This window comes from Rhinoraja longicauda, chromosome 2 (assembly GCF_053455715.1).
Source record: "Rhinoraja longicauda isolate Sanriku21f chromosome 2, sRhiLon1.1, whole genome shotgun sequence".
In the NCBI taxonomy this organism is placed as follows: Eukaryota; Metazoa; Chordata; class Chondrichthyes; order Rajiformes; family Arhynchobatidae; genus Rhinoraja; species Rhinoraja longicauda.
Window position 1 is genome coordinate 64,538,515 of NC_135954.1, and position 17,869 is coordinate 64,556,383.

Below are 17,869 nucleotides of genomic sequence, written 5' to 3' on the forward strand. Positions count from 1 at the left end.
CCAAAGACGTACAGGTATGTAGGTTAATTGGCTGGGTAAATGTAAAAATTGTCCCTAGTGGGTGTAGGATAGTGTTAATGTGCGGGGATCGCTGGGCGGCACGGACTTGGAGGGCCGAAAAGGCCTGTTTCCGGCTGTATATATATGATATGATGATATGATATGACATACCTTTAGAAAGGCGAAGAGGAGGAATTTATTTAGTCAGAGGGTGGTGAATTGTTGGAATTTGTTGCTACAGAAGGTTGTGGAGGTTAATTCTTGATTGGTAAGGGTGTCCTTAAGTATGGGTAAGTATTAGTAAGTATGGGGAGAATGCATGAGAATGGGGTTAAGGGAGAAAGTTCGATTAGCCATGATTAAATGGCGGAATGAGCTAATTCTGCTCCTTAATTTTGGACATGAACTCCTTGGCATTAATCCGAATGATCTTAAGTGGTTTAAAAGTAGCTCCACGTGTTAAAGGAGATGTATATCGTGGTAGAATCAGCTGCTGAACAGTTGTGCAGGAAATGTCTTTGACCTGGGAAAGTTAGATTGCGCAGTGGGGCATTAAGTAGCTTCCAAGGTTTTTAAATGTTTTACTGGATTTCTTCATGGACGGGATATACGATACCTTCTGTACAAGGAGAGAAGGCTCTGTTTCTCTTCCCATAAACGCGACCTGACTGCTGAGTATTTCCAGCAATTTTAGATTGTCAGCATCTGTGTTTTTTTTTTGATAAGCACAAAAAGCAGTGGGACTAGATAGCTATGGAGTTCAGTAACCAGCATTATCCCCAACACAATATCTTAATTGCATGCATATGTCCCACAGCTTGTAGGTACTGGGGTAAGGATATCTCTCCTGCAGGAGAAGGGAATTTCAAAAAGGAGAATGCAAAACAAAGTTTTTCACTTTATCTCATCCTTAATTGCTGACCTAGTCAAGGTTGTTGAACGAGCAGTCAAAAGTGCTATAGCTATAAGACTATGGATCAAATGCAGGGATGTGAGGAAAAGACAAAAATGCTCACTGGCTGACATGTACATTCTGTGCTGCTTCCTATGAAGTAAATGTTCATGATTTTTGGGATCCGAGATCAATGAGGTTGTGGAGACCTGTTGGACAACTGGGCTCTCAGTTGTTCTTGGTCATTGTAGTGGAAGAATTTTGTCATTGCAGTTGTAGAAAGCCTTTTAAATAAATGGACAGAAACCTCTGAGTGCATTGCTTCAAAAATTGTCATCGATTTTGGATTTAGAGTGTCAAAATGAGGCAATAGTGTCAAGGATTAGGAAGTGAAGGAATTTGGCTGCTTTTACCTTGCAGCCAAAAGAAAATCCATATTCAGCCTATTTTTCCCATCCACAATACACATGGTAAGTAGAGTAATTTCTGAAGTATTAAAGTTAGACTGTACGAAAAAGCATTTGGAATCATAGCACTTAAGATGTGAGACTGATATTCAAATTCATGGACTATTGATCTTGAGTAATGCATTCAAATTCCTCTGTTGCTTCTGTGGAATTTTAGCGAGTAATTAAATAACTAATAAACAAGTTAAAAAAAATTAAAGTATTGGATTGTTGTAATAACCTATCTGGTCCATTAATGCTTTCCAGTAAGGAGATCTGCCTCCCTTACCTGATGTGGATTGCAGTGAAATGACTTAGTAGCTTAGTAAAGATAGATACAAAATACTGGAGTAACTCAGCAGGTCAGGCAGCATCCCTGGAAAAAATGGAAAAAATGGGCAGGTGACGTTTCAGGTTGGAACCCTTCTTCAGAAGTGCAGTGAAGTCTGAAGAAGAGTTCCAACCCTTAACGTTGCCTATCTTATTTTTTTCAGGGATGCTGTTACTCCAGCATTATGAGACTATCGTTAATAGTCAAGTAGGTAATTTCAATGCAAGCCATGTCATGTACGTAACAATGCCATCAGGTCGTAATTATGACATTTACTTTTTAAATTCCTAGCAATGGGATGCCACGTAAGTTAAAAAAAACTCAGTGTAATAGTTTAATAGAAATAATATAAAACAAATAATAAAGACAGAAAACTTGCTGTAACTGCAAGATATTGAATCATGATCCCACTTGAACATGTTGATCTTATGAAAGCTAACTGAAGTTACATTTTGCACATGTTTTGTACTTATAAACATTTTAGCTCTATTTCTATTCTTTATCCAAAAGGGTTTGAACATTTCAGTTTTGGCAGACAATCCATTTTCATTACATATTTTAAGCTTTGTCTTTCCTTTCTAGTCTGGTTTGATAAGGACAGAAGAAGCCGATTACTTTTTGACTCCTCTACCTCAGCACCTTGCACTTAAGCACAATTACACAGCACCTGATGGGCACCAGCCGCATGTCCTCTACAAGAGATCTGCAGAGCCCAAAGTGCCTTTTCTTAATAACGAGGTTTCCATGCAGCAGAGGCCACAGGCAATTGAACAAAATGACCACAAACACCACCATCAACATCGACACCGTAATGACTACAAGCATGGACAACTTCAAAAGCAACACTACTGCGGAAGACGCAAGAAATGTATGTAAGGGAATTATTTTATCTTCTTAGTTGCACTTTCGGTTTTCTAAATGTTTTAAGGAAACTGGTCAGTAATGATGGTGCAGCAATCTCATTGGAAGATTGGGAAATTGCATTAACTCATAACCAAACCTTAAAATTTATGCCTAAGCTTGGATTATTGATATAATTAAACATATATATATATCTTGCGTTTCAATTCTATTTTTCTCCTTTTCCCCTGGATTACTTAGGTATAGGTTTATAGGCTTATAGTTGTCACATGTACAGTGAAAGGTTTTATTTTGCAGGCGATCAGATTAGATAATACTATATCTAAATACAAACAAGCCAAACTCAAGAACAATAAGCAGAGTAAAGGGAAAGATACAGTGTGTAGCATTGTAGCACATGTTCCACAGGCAAAGTCCAAAGTCTACAATGGGGTAGAGGTGAATCAGACAGTACCCTCACTTATGGAGGGACCATTCCGAAGCCTGATAACATCAGGGAAGAAGCTGTTCCTGAGTATGGTGCTACGTACTTTCTGGCTTCTGTAACCTCTGGACAAAATAAAGCCAATAAAGTCTGATCAAAGATAGTCCGAGGGTTTCCAACAAAGTAGATAGTAGTTTAGGATTGCTCTATATTTCTTGGTAGGATGGTTCAGTTGCCTGAAAACAACTAGGAAGAAACTGTCCCTGAATCTGGAGGTATGCGTTTTCACACTTCTATACCTTTTGCCCGATGGAAGAGGGAAGACGAAGGAGTGGACAGGGTGCGATTCATCTTTAATTATGCTAGTAGACTTGCCAAGGCAGCATGGAAGGAAGGTTTGGTTTGCCTGATGGCCTGGGCTGCATCCACAATTCTCTGTAATTTCTTGCGGTCTTGAATGGAGCTGTTCCAAAACTATGTTGTGATGCATCCCGATAAAATGCTTTCTACGGTACATCTGTAGAATTGAAGTTGAAGGATACGTTTTTTCTTCAGTGATTAGTCAGCTCGGTGATGAAAGCCAGTTTTATATCACCGAGGCTCATGTGAAGAAATTAGCAGTTGATAGTTTGCTGGAGGATAAATAAACAATATAAAAAGGTACAGTGCTGGAGTAATTCAGCGAGTCAGGCAGCATCTGGAGGAAATGATTAGCTGACAATGAAAGAAGCTAAAGAGTCCTGACCTGAAGGGACTATTCATATCCTCCAGGTATGTTGCCAAACACACTGAGATATTCCAGTACATTGTAGTAATTATTTTGTAAACATCACATTTGTAAGCATCACATTTCCTTGTGACGCCAAATAAACAAGATGTCGTTTGAAAAATTGAACAGGGTGATCTATTTTTGGATAAGCTTAACAAAGCAAGAAATTTACTTGCACGGGGTTAATGAAGTACCATTTACAATTATATTTACAAATACTTTAACAATATTAGCAAAATGGAGAATGCATTAGAACAGTTTTTTTTTAATTTCCCAGAATCATATTTAACTAACAGTTATATGATTTCAGTTTAACAACTACTGCGGTAGAAAATTGTCCTGCGGTTTTGCAGAGCTACAATAGTGCTCTATTTGAAAGATAGCCAGATCTGATTTCTTTCCAAGTTGGTGTCATATTGTAACTACAGTTCCAAAGGTTTGCAGGGATATGAGCTAATGTGCAGGGGACAGAAAGTTAGTTGTGCAAAAACCTGCAGTGTATTTTGTCTGTAACATAAAAGTCAAAGGCAAACTGAGGTAACAGATTTGAAGCAGAATGTTAATTTTAGTTTTGCTATCATAAATTGTTGTTATTAGGCCTTAAGTAAAATTGCTGATGTTAGTTGTGTGTTGCCATTGCTACTGTTCTTCTGACTATTTCTTGATGCTTTGTAAAGGTTAGAATGCCTTAGTTAATATTTTTACATTCTTGCTTAAAGCTATCTGATGAAGTAAGTAATTATAATCTCATCTTTGTTATTGTTTTCCAGAAATACTATGCTGATTCAGTGTGTTTAAATTCCATCTTGGAACAGTCAATATCTGGGGGAAACACTCAAAATAACATGTCTGCATTTTAACAGCAATAAAAGATGTTTATTTTATTTTAACCTCTAAAGTAATATATAGGTTAGGTGTTAATAGTCGCATTTCATTGATATCTCATTAAATGAAAAGTCATTTGATAAATTCAAGAGGTAAGCACGTATAATAATTGGAGCAAAGTGGCATTAATGAGGCTTTTAGATAGGCACATGGAAATGCAGGGAATAGAGGGATATGGATCATGTACAGGCAGACAAAATCAGTTTAACTTGACATAATGTTTGGCATAAACATTGTGGCTGAAGGGCCTGTTCCTGTGCTGGAAAATCTGGAAAATCCTGGAAATACTATGTCATATAACAAATGTAGAAAATTGGCCTGTGGTTTTGCAGAACTACAATTGTGTTCAATCTGAAAGAATGCCAGATCTCATTCCTTGTCTACATTGATGATATTAAATAGGAACTTGCAATAGTTGATTGGAGTAGGCCATTTGCAGGCAAAGGAATGGACAGTGAGATGCTTTTATGTGTGGCAGAGGGAGTTCAAAGTAAGCATGTTCCTGTTAGTGAAGAGCAAGACCGATGGGAGTATGGAACCCTAGATAACGAGAGAAATTGAGGAATTGAGAGAAATAGTATCTGCCTCAACCACCACCCCCTGCAGGGCATCCCATGCACTTACCACCCTCTGCAAATAAAAAACCTGCCCTCCTTTAAACTTTGCTCCTCTCACCTTAAAGCTATGCCCTCTAGGGTTTGATTCATAACTGCTTTCCCTATTTATGCCTTTCCTTATTGTTGTCAGAAAGACCAAAGCAACATTTTGTACTCATTCAAAAGTTTCCTTATAAATAGATTCCTTTGTTGTTGTCTCAGCTATGAGAATGCCTCCAGAACATTGTTTGGTGCTTTGTTCCATTCATTCAGAAATGAAACATCACTTACTTAATCTGCACTGCTTGACGACGTATTATCTCAGTGTGGCTAAACTGCAAATTGCATACTGCTACTGGCGGTGTGGCTGAACTCTCCTGTTCGCATCCTCTGTTGAAGTGTCTGGCCCTCACAATTTATTCCAAGTGAGAGGTGCAAAATGACACGGAGGCAACCAGCCATGTAAGGGTGGTGGGTGAGCGAACAGCAAAACAAACCAAGCCAAGAGACACAGAAATAAAGAGTGATGTTCTTCTAATAATGCACCATTGAGTGTTCTTTCAGGCAAAATCGTAAACACTCAACTTTTAAATATGATTTATTTTCTGAATTTCATTTCCAAAAAATAAACTTTATTCAGAATAAAAAATATATTCAAAAATGTATATAAAACAAGAATAGAGCAAAAACTTTTCCGACATTCTCAGCGGCTCTACTTTGACTAGTGCCATATTCAGTACTGTTCGCAACTATCCTTAACTATTTTAAACTTACTGAATAGTGAAAGGCCTGGATAGAGTGGATGTGGAGAGGATGTTTCCACTAGTGGGAGAGTCTCGGGCCACAGATGTACCTTTAGAAAGGAGATGAGGAGGAGGATCTTTAGTCAGAGGGTGTAGGAAAATAACTGCAGATGCTGGTACAAATCGAAGGGATTTATTCACAAAATGCTGGAGTAACTCAGCAGGTCAGGCAGCATCTCAGGAGAGAAGGAATGGGTGACGTTTCGGGTCGAGACCCTTCTTCAGACTTTGGTCAGAGTGTGGTGAATCTGTTGAATTCATTACCACAGACGGCTGCGGAGGCCAAGTCGATGAATATTTTTAAGGTGGAGATTGACAGATTCTTGATTAGTACGGGTGTCAGGGGTTATAGCACGCAGACAGAAAAATGGGATTGAGAGGGAAAGATAGATCAGCTGTGATTGAATGGCTGAATAGACTTGATGGGCCGTATGGACTAATTCTGCTCTTATAGCGTATGAATTTATGAACTAAATCAAGCACCCTTGCCATTCATGTGCCCCCCTGGGGTGATATCCATTCCCTTGTTTGAGGGGTCTCCCCACAGGACCCTTCTCTTTCTTCTTCTCCCCCTCCCTCTCTTGTTTTCATACCTCCTCATCTTCACGGGATGACAGCTTGGAGCCCAGAATATCTAGCCACAGTGCTTTCACACATAATGCATAACGTATAACAAGATTACCAAACTCTGAGATTTCTCTCCAGTCCTCCTCAGTATCATCTCTTTACTGGGTCTGCATTAAATGTTATTTCTGCAAGCAAGCTGAAAGAGAGAATCCGCAATAACACGCACTTGCTGCACACAAATGCTTTTTAACATTGTCTTGTGCATGATTTGGTAATAACAATGTATCATTCCTCTTTCTGCAGATATGCCTAAACCTCCAGGAGCAGATATGTATATTTTACCAGACGAGTATGGACGCCTGCTCAGAATCAAACGTTCCTTGTTTAAGATGCGTAAAAATCAAAAGCTCAATGTGGAAACCCTGGTTGTGGTAGACAAGAAAATGATTGAGAACCATGGCAATGAAAATATCACCACTTATGTCTTAACTATACTAAATATGGTAAGGCAGAAGGCACTCTGTTATCTTCAACCTTTAGTGCACTTGTACATTGAGATGGTGCACAGTTTTCTTTTTCACCACCTGGGTGCTAAAGTGATGAGGTTAGTTGTTTACCTGTTGTAATTTTCATCCTATCAGAATCTGTGCATTTTAGAGCAAGTTGGCCATCAGGTCTGTAATTAGCTGCGTCAATCTCGTGTCCCAGGAGCAGCATTTAAATCTGCAATTCCAAATCAGGGTGTGTGGAAAGAGTTTGCCCAGGCTTACCAATAGTACCTGTTATAAATTTGTATCAAACCTGGATTTCATTGTACCAAGCTATCTCTGTGCAATATCATTTTTTGTGCAATATTGTTTTTTCCTAATGTTTCACGTGAGGTGTTGAACATCGCTAAACAACATGCATAGAAAATCAAACAATTCTTTGCAGTTGTTAAAGAATAACAGAATTTCGATAGTTGGCTTGGGGAAAATAATAGTAAAGGTCTGAGAGTATAATCTATGATTAGTCAACATGGCTCAGGTAGAGAGAAACATCAGCTCTGAGCCAGTAGGGTGTTTCTTAGTTAGAAAAGAATATTGTTCTTTTATCCATCAAGATTGAAAAAGGTGAACACAAGGTTTTCAAATATTTTTTTTAATCCTTTTTATTTTTCTTGGACTTTCATATTCTTACTCCTTTTAAGCTTTCTATTGCAGAACAGTAACGCATATTCCTATTTTAAATTTCTTCTTTTGTAAATGATAGGGTTCTTCAAGATTCTAACCACACAATGCGGAAGCATATCCATACATTTTGTACATTAAATTAGAAGTTCCATTCTATTTCAAAAGCATTTTGCTCATTGATAAATAATTGCTGGGTGTTATTGCATTTAAATGTGTTACTCAAAAACATTTGCCTTGATTTCACAAAGCTTGTATTGGCTAATGTTACTGTCTGGAAATCAAATGCCATAAATTCATGCCCCATACCAGAACTGTAACACATAATCTACATTGACAATCGTGCAGTAATCAGGAGGTGCATTGTTGTCAGAGGTTATCTTCATTAAAAGATTTAAACCAAAGCCACATTTGAATAACTTAATGTTAAAAGTCTCAGGAAATTATTCAAAGGTACAAAGATCCTGATGCTCAGGCATTGTTTCTTCTTAACTCGTTCAACCAAAAGCAAAGTATCTGTGTAGGAAGGAACTGCAGATGCTGGTTTACACCGAAGATAGACACAAAATGCTGGAGTAACTCAGCGGGACAGGCAGCATCTCTGGATAGGAATGGGTGACATTTCGGGTCGAGACCCTTCATCAGACTGAGCCAAATTATCTGGTTCTGCTGATATTGTTGAGAGCAAAAGAACTGCTGAATTTGTCCATGAGAAGATATTCACAAATGTTCAGAATAATGTGCTATTTGAAACATGACTGATTACAGGGATTTCTACCAGAACTATCAAATTTTAGGATTCTAATTGTTCACAGTTGTGTAAGCACATGATTTATTTGTCAGCAGTGAACCTTGAAGTTTGAACACACACAACTATATTTGACATGACCAAATGAGTGTCCAGTACTTTGACCTTTGCCAAAATAACCTACACTGAATACTTTAATAATTAGATCAAAACATTTCAACACTTCAACAACAGACATTCAAAATAGACAGTCTGCAGATATGACATCAACATTTCTTATAATGAGTTTTTCAGTGACTAAAGGTGTATTGTACAAATCCGTTTATAGAAGAAAAGGTAACTTCAAACAGTTCATTTCTTGTGTCTGATGTGGTATGAAATTGTGTGATGCTGTAACTTAAAACCTTGATGTTGTGCATGTCACTGTGCATTTTTGGTTGGAATGCTCATACTGTCTTTTGAACTGGCTAAAACAAATTCCTTATCACAATAAAAAGATGACAAATAACTCTTGAAAGGAGACATCCTCACATGCTTCAAAATTATTGCATGACTTTATTTCAACCTGTTGCTTTTTTATCTCTTGAGCACATTGTGTTTTGTGATTTGCATTTCTAATGATAGCCACACAGCACAGCCCACCAAATCCATGCTGACTGTCGTGCCCCTCTCTCCTAATCCTACAGAGCAAGGTTGAAATATGTTTCCTTTGTTGTTGTTTTCAATGTTCCATCATAAAAGAAAATACTTTCTCACAGACTATGGCATAAACCGGCATTTGTTTTGCCTCCTTGAAGGTATCCACCCTGTTCAAAGATGGTACAATTGGAGGCAACATAAATATTGTGATAGTTGGGATTGTCCTCCTGGAAGATGATCAGGTATCCATTTCAAATTAAATAAGATAATACAAAGATTTATCTGCATGTTGACAAGCAATTCAAATAAATGAGATTAGCTTTGTTTAGTTTAAGTTAGAGATACTGCGGGAAAACAGACCCTTCGGCCACCATGCCTGTGCTGGCCAGCTATCACCCATACACTAGTTCTATCGTACACACTGGGGACCAAAGATACTAGAGGAACAAGATGGACCACTCCGTTGAAATCATCTATACTGGTGTAGTACGCAAAGGAGCGGAATGTCTGCCATTTTAGTAGTCAATACCCGCCGTTCGCTATACCTCTCGTAGTGTAAGCAGTGTTTTGGGGGAACAGTAAGTGTGATGATACCATTAAAATGCAGAATATATCTCATCTATCAATTCACAGATTTTTATTATTTTTCTTTTTAAATGTTTCTGCAAGTTTCTACCTACTAAAATAGCGCCATGACATACTACGGTTTTTAGGGTCAAGTGGTCTATCTTGCTCTACTCTATTATCTTTGCTGGGGACAATTTACAGAAGCCAATTAACCTACAAACCTGCACATCTTTGCAATGTGAGAGGAAACCACATGGTCACAGGAAGGACGTACAAACTCCATACAGACAGCAGCCAAAGTTAGGATTGAACCCGGGTCTATGGCACTGTAAGGCAACAATTCTATCACGGGGCCTCTGTGCCTATACAGTCAGTAAACTTCCGATTCCATTCCATTTTATCAGTGTTATGAATCCAAGATTCAGAATCTTTTAGCTATATATGTACAGCCAGAATGTTACAATGATCAAGTTACTAGATGGGCAAAAGGGATCCAGAAACATGAGTTTAATGTTCACTATTGCAGATGAAGAATTTAAATGCAAGTATTTGAATCAATCTGCATTTAAAGAGCTAGCATCAGTGATGGCTGTAACATATTTACTGGATTACTAGGGTCCTCTAGAAAAGGAAATGTACCATCCTTGCTTAGCCTGGTCAATAAGTGTCCTTGGAATGAAATACTTTATTGTCACATGTGACTAGGCACAGTGAAATTTTTTGCTGTATACCCAATGAATACAAATAGCAGCCACCTACGGCGCTGACAAAGTTACAACGCACGCTGGCTCCTTTTGTTCTACCCCCACCCCCGTAGCGGTTCCCCCACGCTGGGTCCCCATTGTCCTTTGTTCTCCCCCCTCCCCAATTGTCCATTGTTCTCCCCCCACCTCCCTCACAGCGGTCCCCACCACGCGGGGTCCTCCATTGTTCTTCCCCTCCCCCTCATGGTGGTCCTCCACGTGGCCTTGAACCCAGCGGTGAGGTTGACAAATCAGGTAGTTGAGAACAAATAATAACTCTGGCTGTGACAATCGTGTCTACATCTTGTGTACAAAAAACCCCACTAATATTCTTTTGTAAATGTCAAATAAAATTTAAATTGTGCCTGTCATCCTGCACATGTTGTTTGCTTCAAAATAGTTTAGCTTAATCTACCTTCTTTGCAATGGCCATTAGAATTTCAGGCAAGATACCATCCAGCACTACTCATGGCACATCTATCAGTTCAAAGAGCACTGAATTATTCAATGACCAATAAAGGACCGTCCAACCACCTAGTTGCCTCTCATCACATCTTATTTGATGCTTCACAATGTAAACAGTTAAACAGGAAAAGATATGGGAGTCAGCTTGTGATCTCCTGTGAACTTTATATTTTTTTCCTTTGCTTTTTTTATCCTGCAGCCGGGTCTTTTAATAAACCACCATGCAGACCGCACTTTGAACAGCTTCTGTCAGTGGCAGTCGGGATTGGTGACCAAGGAGGGTAATCGCCATGATCATGCCATTCTGCTGACAGGCCTTGACATTTGTTCTTGGAAGAATGAACCCTGTGATACTTTAGGTGATCTTATTAACAAATTCTAAAATGCCAAATGAAAAATGTTTTCAAAAGTTGTCTGCAAACTGGAGGAAAGATAAATTTATCGTAATGCAAAAGAAATTGGTCTTCCATTATGTTGCATAATGAAGCAATTGTCAAGGATTTTTTTTGTCATTTCACTTTATCTGCAATAATTTTTGGCAAAGATGTGAGACAGATCGGAAAAAGGCAGATTAGCAGGAATAAATAAACAGCAAATCTTTAATAAAGAGGATGATTAAAAATCAAAAATAATATCTCAGGGTCTTAGTAGTCCAGATCTAACTTTTATCTTTTGTTGGATTTTTTCAAACTGGTTTATTGTCTTGTTTTCAATTCCCACTTAATCTGGCACTCAGTACAAAAGTGCCAGATTAAGTGGGAATTGAAAACAAGACAATAAACCAGTTTGAAAAAATCCAACAAAAGATAAAAGTTACACCTTAGCATTTGTTTGTCATCGATACTTCTGGGACCAGAGGACATAGGTTCAAGGTGAAGGGGAAAAAATGTAATAGGAATCTGAGGGATAACTTTTTCACACAAAGGGTGGTGGGTGTATGGAACAACCTGCCAGAGGAGGTAGTTGAGGCTGGGACTATCACAACGTTTAAGAAACACTTAAGACAGGTACATGAATACGACAGGTCTGGGGGGGATATGGACCAAGCGCAGGCAGGTGGGACTAATGTAGCTGGGACATGTTGGCCAGTGTGGGCAAGTTGGGCCAAAGGGCCTGTTTCCACACTGTATCACTCTATGACTCTATGTAGCAATCTCACTGGTTTCAGTGCAGGGAAGTAAAACTAAAATACTGAGGATCTGAAAATCAACACTGTCATAGCTTGCACTCTCCAGACACAGGAGCAACCTTCCTAAATTCACGGAATCTCCTGAATGAACTTCAAAGGCATTACTCCTAACATAATTTTTCTGCCAATTTAAAAAATAGTTCCTCTGTTAAATATCACTGGTGAAAGATATCAAACCACAATAACTTCCAGACATGCATTGTTAAAACATAGAGTATGCTTTCTCAATTTGCTGGAGGTAAAGAGAAAAGTAGATACAAATTTAAAGAGAAATCTTCTTTACATTTACACTCTTATTTGTTAATAATAACCTCAAGTCCATGAGTTCTATTTTTATTTTCCTTTGGGCATAAATTTCAATTATGTTCCAGGTCTTCATACAGATGTAATTATATGGTATCTTCATGTGAATGTTAATGGAATGTTTGGTCACTCTTTTAAAATCATTTCTGGACTCTGCAGATGAAATATGTGTTCATGTTCGGACCTGTTTGCTGAGAAAATCTTAAGAAATGAACAAAACTCCCAAAATACTTCAGGTTTGACTTCAAAGCAAAATAGCTATTAATATTCAGAGTTAGTGGAAGGAATGGCAAGGCATATATTATAATGTGCAAAAAATTAGAAGACCAATAACATTGTGGGACATTGAGATATATTAGGGTAGAAATTTACCTTCTGCTGTATAGCTAAATACACATTACAGTAAACTCTCATTTTAACCGACCCCATTATAATGGATTTTAGTTATTGTGAACAGACGTACTGATGGCTGCCGACACTACCCTTGGCTCCCACCACCTCCCCTGCTGCTTACAGCCCTGGCTGACCCACTCCACCCCCAGCTCACACCTCGTTCCCAGCTGTCCTCATGCTGCCAGCTTTGCAGTCTCTACCAAGCCTCCCCTATCTCCTGATTGAAGGAGTGCTTGTCCAATATCCAATAAATGCCCTCTATCTAAATATTTGGAAAATCAATGTCATTGTTCTCCTGCAAGAACCCACATTCTTTAACATAGAAAAATAGGCGCAGGAGTAGGCCATTCGGCCCTTTGAGCCAGCACCGCCATTCAATATGACCATGGCTGGTCATCTAAAATCAGTATCCCGTTCATGCTTTTTCCCCATATCCATTGATTCCTTTAGCCCTGAGAGCTAAATCTAACTCTCTCTTGAAAACGTCCAGTGAATTGGCCTCCACTGTCTTCTGTGGCAGAGAATTCCACAGATTCACAACTCTCTGGGTGAAAAGGTTTTTCCTCATCTCAGTCCTAAATGGCCTACCCCTTATTCTTAAACTGTGACCCCTGGTTTTGGACTCCCCCAACATCGGGAACATGTTTCCTGCCTCTAGTCTGTCCAATCCCTTAAGAATTTGATATGTTTCTATAAGATCCCCTCGCATCCTTCTAAATTCCAGTGAATACAAGCCCAGTCAACCCATTCTTTCATCACATGTCAGTCCCACCATCCAGGGAATTAACCTGGTGAACCTATGCTGCACTCCCTCAATACCAATCATGTCCTTCCTCAAATTTGGAGACCAAAATTGCACACAATACTCCAGGTGCAGATCCTTCGATTCTATCCTTTCCCTTGACAGCCAACCTTCAGGCCTATAAAGTGTGAGAGCAGTATTGATGATGAGCTTAAAACATGTATTTGTGCCATCATTAATACAGCCTTTATAACGTAGCTTGACTCTGCTCTTGCACCAATTCATCTGCTGGTCAAACCCTCGGCTCGACTTTCTAAGATTTTTCCAATGCAAACCATATTCTGGTCTCCCTAAAATTAAGGTAATGAAGAATTGAATCTTCTGTGAAGATCCTTAACATTTTACACTTCAACGTCGTACAATGCATCGTCTTGAATTGATGACTTTAGAAAATTAAATAACTTGAAAGATGTTTGAAAAGCAAAGATAGTAACAACATCAAATTTTAAATATCGGAGGCAAATTTGACAGGATTAGTGATGTTAATATTGACAACCACATATACCATCTCTTTTGGTGCTTACTCTAGCAGGTAGAAGAGAGGAGTTGATGCAAGGTAATATTTATTTATTCATTCTAAAGTGTATTTTGTTTTGTTCCACAGGTTTTGCACCTATCAGTGGGATGTGCAGCAAATACCGCAGTTGTACGATCAATGAAGATACGGGATTAGGACTGGCATTCACAATTGCTCATGAGTCTGGGCACAAGTAAGATCTCAAACATTTGTTTCAATATATTATTTATTTGCATTTGTAACTACCATAATGCACCATTCACATTCAAAGTATTCGGAAGTATCTATCATCTAAAGAATGCAGTCATTTTCAAGATCAATCATTATAAAATTATCCAGTTAGTATTTTGTAAATGGAATAACTCCAATTTATACTTTAATATACTTGAAATCAGAGGATTTTGATTTTGTTCATGACGGCGGCACAGTGGCACAGCAGTAGAGATGCTGCCTCGCAGCACTAAAGACCCGGGTTCGATTCAGACTACAGATGCTGACTGTGTGGAGTTTGTATATTCTCCCTGTGATTGCATGGGTTTTGTCCGGGTGCTCCAGTTTCCTCCCATATTCCAAAGACATGCCGGTCTGTAGGTTAATTGGCATCTATAAAATTGCCCCTCGTGTGTAGGTGGTGAAAGTGGGATAATATAGAACTAGTGTATGGGTGACCAATGGTCAGCGTAGACCTGGTGGGCCGAAGAGCCTGTTTTCATGCTGTATATCTCTCTAAATCTCTAAATCCAAAATTCTGCTTTTCCCTTGTTCATTATAAATTGGGAGACTAACGGGAATTTCAAAATAATTCAGTATACTTGCTATTTTATAATATCCTTGCGGCTACTATTTCTTTCATCCCACAGGAGTTGATTTTGCTGACAGCATTAAAATGGGGAACTTTATCAAACTATGATGCCTTAATCCATTCCACTACTCTGTGAACAAAAGGTTGAATAGGGTTAATTAAATACTATTGGATTTCACAAATCCATGCTCAATCACCTTCATTTACTTGTACATCAGTAATTTTTCATTACTTTTGTGAGTAATTACCCAGGTTTAGCACATACCCTTTTTTTGGAACCAAAGGTTTATCATTTGATATTATCCAATGAAGAAGACCCAAAACGTCACCCATTCCTTCTCTCCAGTCTATCTTCAGTTTAAACCAGCATCTGCAGTTCTTTCTTACCCATCCGATCCTTTGCTCCTAATCCTGCAACCTGCAACCTGCACCTCCTCAGTTTTAACCATCACTTATTTCAGAACCTTCAGATCCGGACTTATTTATTGTCAAATACACCAGGATGCAATGATATAGCTGGTTCACATGACGCTCGCAGGGTAAACAATATACGTGCAGCAATGATAAATACAAAAATAAGTACAGTAGTGAGTGCGAAACATCAGAATGGTGCAATTTGAAGTCGGGCAAACAAAAACGATAGCAGAGTAAATGAATGAGGTAGAGTTGAGAATGAGTGTGTGACAGCACCCCCAGGAAGGGAATGCAAAAGAGGTGATGGGTTCAGAAGTTTGATAGCCCTGACAAAGAAGCAGTTCTTAAGTCTGGAATTTTGGATATTCAAACTCCTGTAACTTCTCCCAGAAGGCAGAAGAGGGAAAAGGGAATGGCATTCTTGACGATACCTCCAGCCTTCATGTTGCAAAGAATCTTGAAGATGGGGTGAAAGGAAGCGTGGAGCCTGTGACTGGGTTGTATTCACTCTCTGCAGGTTCAGGCAATCAAGAGCAGAGCTGTTGCCATATCAGACTGGGATACTTTCTATAGTGTATCTTTGAAAAAAAACACATGCAGTTAGCAAACAACGAGAGAGGCAACAGACCATAATTTTACTCTTTTCAAGTCCTTGCTGGGTTGTGTATGTGGTTGGGGGGGAAAGCAGAAATCCATCACTCATGAAACTTCATGTGCTGTACATTCCTTCATGGATTTCCCATCACACAGAGATTTGTAACGTTTCAGGAGTTTTTATAACTGAACAGGAAACTCATTTTACATAGAAGAATGTGTGGGAGAAAGGCAGACAAAGTGCAGCTCTATTCAAGAGGTAATGAAAATGTCAGTGTTAGTTAGCTTCTGTAATTTTAACTAATGCTTGCTTCAAAGAGAGAGAGCTATTTCTGTTTATATTGTACATTTTATTATCTCAATTTTACAGCTCGTGGATGCTTTCACAATCCTATTACACAACAACCAATTTGCACCAGTCCCACAATAGATCCCACAATTAATGATCTTATAATAATCAGGAAATTTGGTTTAATGATATTGTGTGTTGAATAAGTTAAGTCACCAGTCGATAGTTCCTTATAAGAGGTAACACAAGAAGATAGAGTGATAAAGAAATTGTTTAGTTTGGTTTAGTTTAGAGATACAGCGCGGAAATGGGCCCTTCGACCCGCCGAGTCCGCACCGACCAGCGATCCCTGTACATTAACACTATCCTACACACACTAGGGACAATTTACACATACACCAAGCCAATTAACCTACAGACCAGTAGGTCTTTGGAGTGTGGGAGGAAACTGAAGATCTCGGAGTAAACCCATGCGGTCACGGGGAGAACGTACAAACTTCGTACAGACAGCACCCACAGTTGGGATCGAACCGGGACTCCGGTGCTGCAAGTGCTGCAAGGCAACAACACTACCGTTGCGCCAGGTGCATGGCATTCTTGCCTTCATCGGATGGAATGTTGAGTAGAAAGGTCCGAAACTTGTGTCACGGCTGTAGAACACTTAGGTGAGAACACAATTAGAGTATTGGATGCAGTCTGGCCACCCCTTTACAGGAAGGATACCTAGACTTTGGAAAGGATGCAGAAGAGTATCACCAGTATTTCACCTGGATTAGAGAGTATTGGCTATGAGGAGAGGTTGGACAAACGTACTTTTTCTCTCTCTGAGGCATTGGAGGCTGAAGGAAAGTCTGACTAAAATCTATACAATTATGAGGCATAGATCAGGTAGATAAGAGTCTTATTTCCAGGGTGGAAATGTCAATTGCAAGAAAGCATAGCTTTAGCATGAGAGAGGGAACATTTTAAGGAGATATGTGGGGCAAGTATTTTTGTCTTGAGTGGTTAGTACCTGGAACGTGTTGCAAGGGGTTGGGTGAAGAAGGCAGTGGTGTTTATAAAGCATTTAAACATGTATGTGGATATGCAGGGAATGGTATGATTTGCATCATGTGCAGACAGATAAGGGTTAGTTTAATTTGCCAGCATATTTGGCACTGATATCGTTAAGATATGATACAATAGAACTTTACTTATTCCAGGAGGGAAATTGGTGTCAGGAGTCTGAGTTGTATCTGATGTCTGAGGTGTAGATGGTGAACAGGAAGGGAGAGAGGACCATCCCCTGTGGGGCCCCTGTGTTGCTCACTACCATGTCCGACATACAGTTCTGTAGCCTGACATACTGTGGTCGTCCAGTCAGGTAGTTGGTGACACCAATGGAGCATCCACCCGCATCTTCTTCAGTTTGCTCCCGAGCAGTGCAGGCCAGATGGTGTTATAGACGATAGACAATAGGTGCAGGAGTAGGCCATTCGACCCTTCGAGCCAGCACCACCATTCAATGTGATCAGAGCTGATCATTCACAATCAGTACCCAGTTCCTGCCTTCTCCCCATACCCCCTGACTCCGCTATCTTTAAGAGCTCTATCTAGCTCTCTCTTAAAAGCATCCAGAGAGTTGGCCTCCACTGCCTTCTGAGGCAGAGAATTCCACAGGT

General features: G+C 39.4%; 1 protein-coding gene across 1 annotated transcript in view; it reads left to right on the forward strand.

Moving 5' to 3' along the window:
- Nucleotides 1-17,869, forward strand: part of adamts16 (ADAM metallopeptidase with thrombospondin type 1 motif, 16) — a 152,935-nt gene that overhangs the window by 46,729 nt on the left and 88,337 nt on the right. The window contains exons 4-8 of the mRNA XM_078428253.1: nucleotides 2,252-2,537; nucleotides 6,878-7,077; nucleotides 9,289-9,372; nucleotides 11,105-11,264; nucleotides 14,197-14,302. Of these exons, the coding sequence (XP_078284379.1) occupies nucleotides 2,252-2,537; nucleotides 6,878-7,077; nucleotides 9,289-9,372; nucleotides 11,105-11,264; nucleotides 14,197-14,302 (836 nt within the window). The remainder of the gene's footprint in view (nucleotides 1-2,251; nucleotides 2,538-6,877; nucleotides 7,078-9,288; nucleotides 9,373-11,104; nucleotides 11,265-14,196; nucleotides 14,303-17,869) is intronic.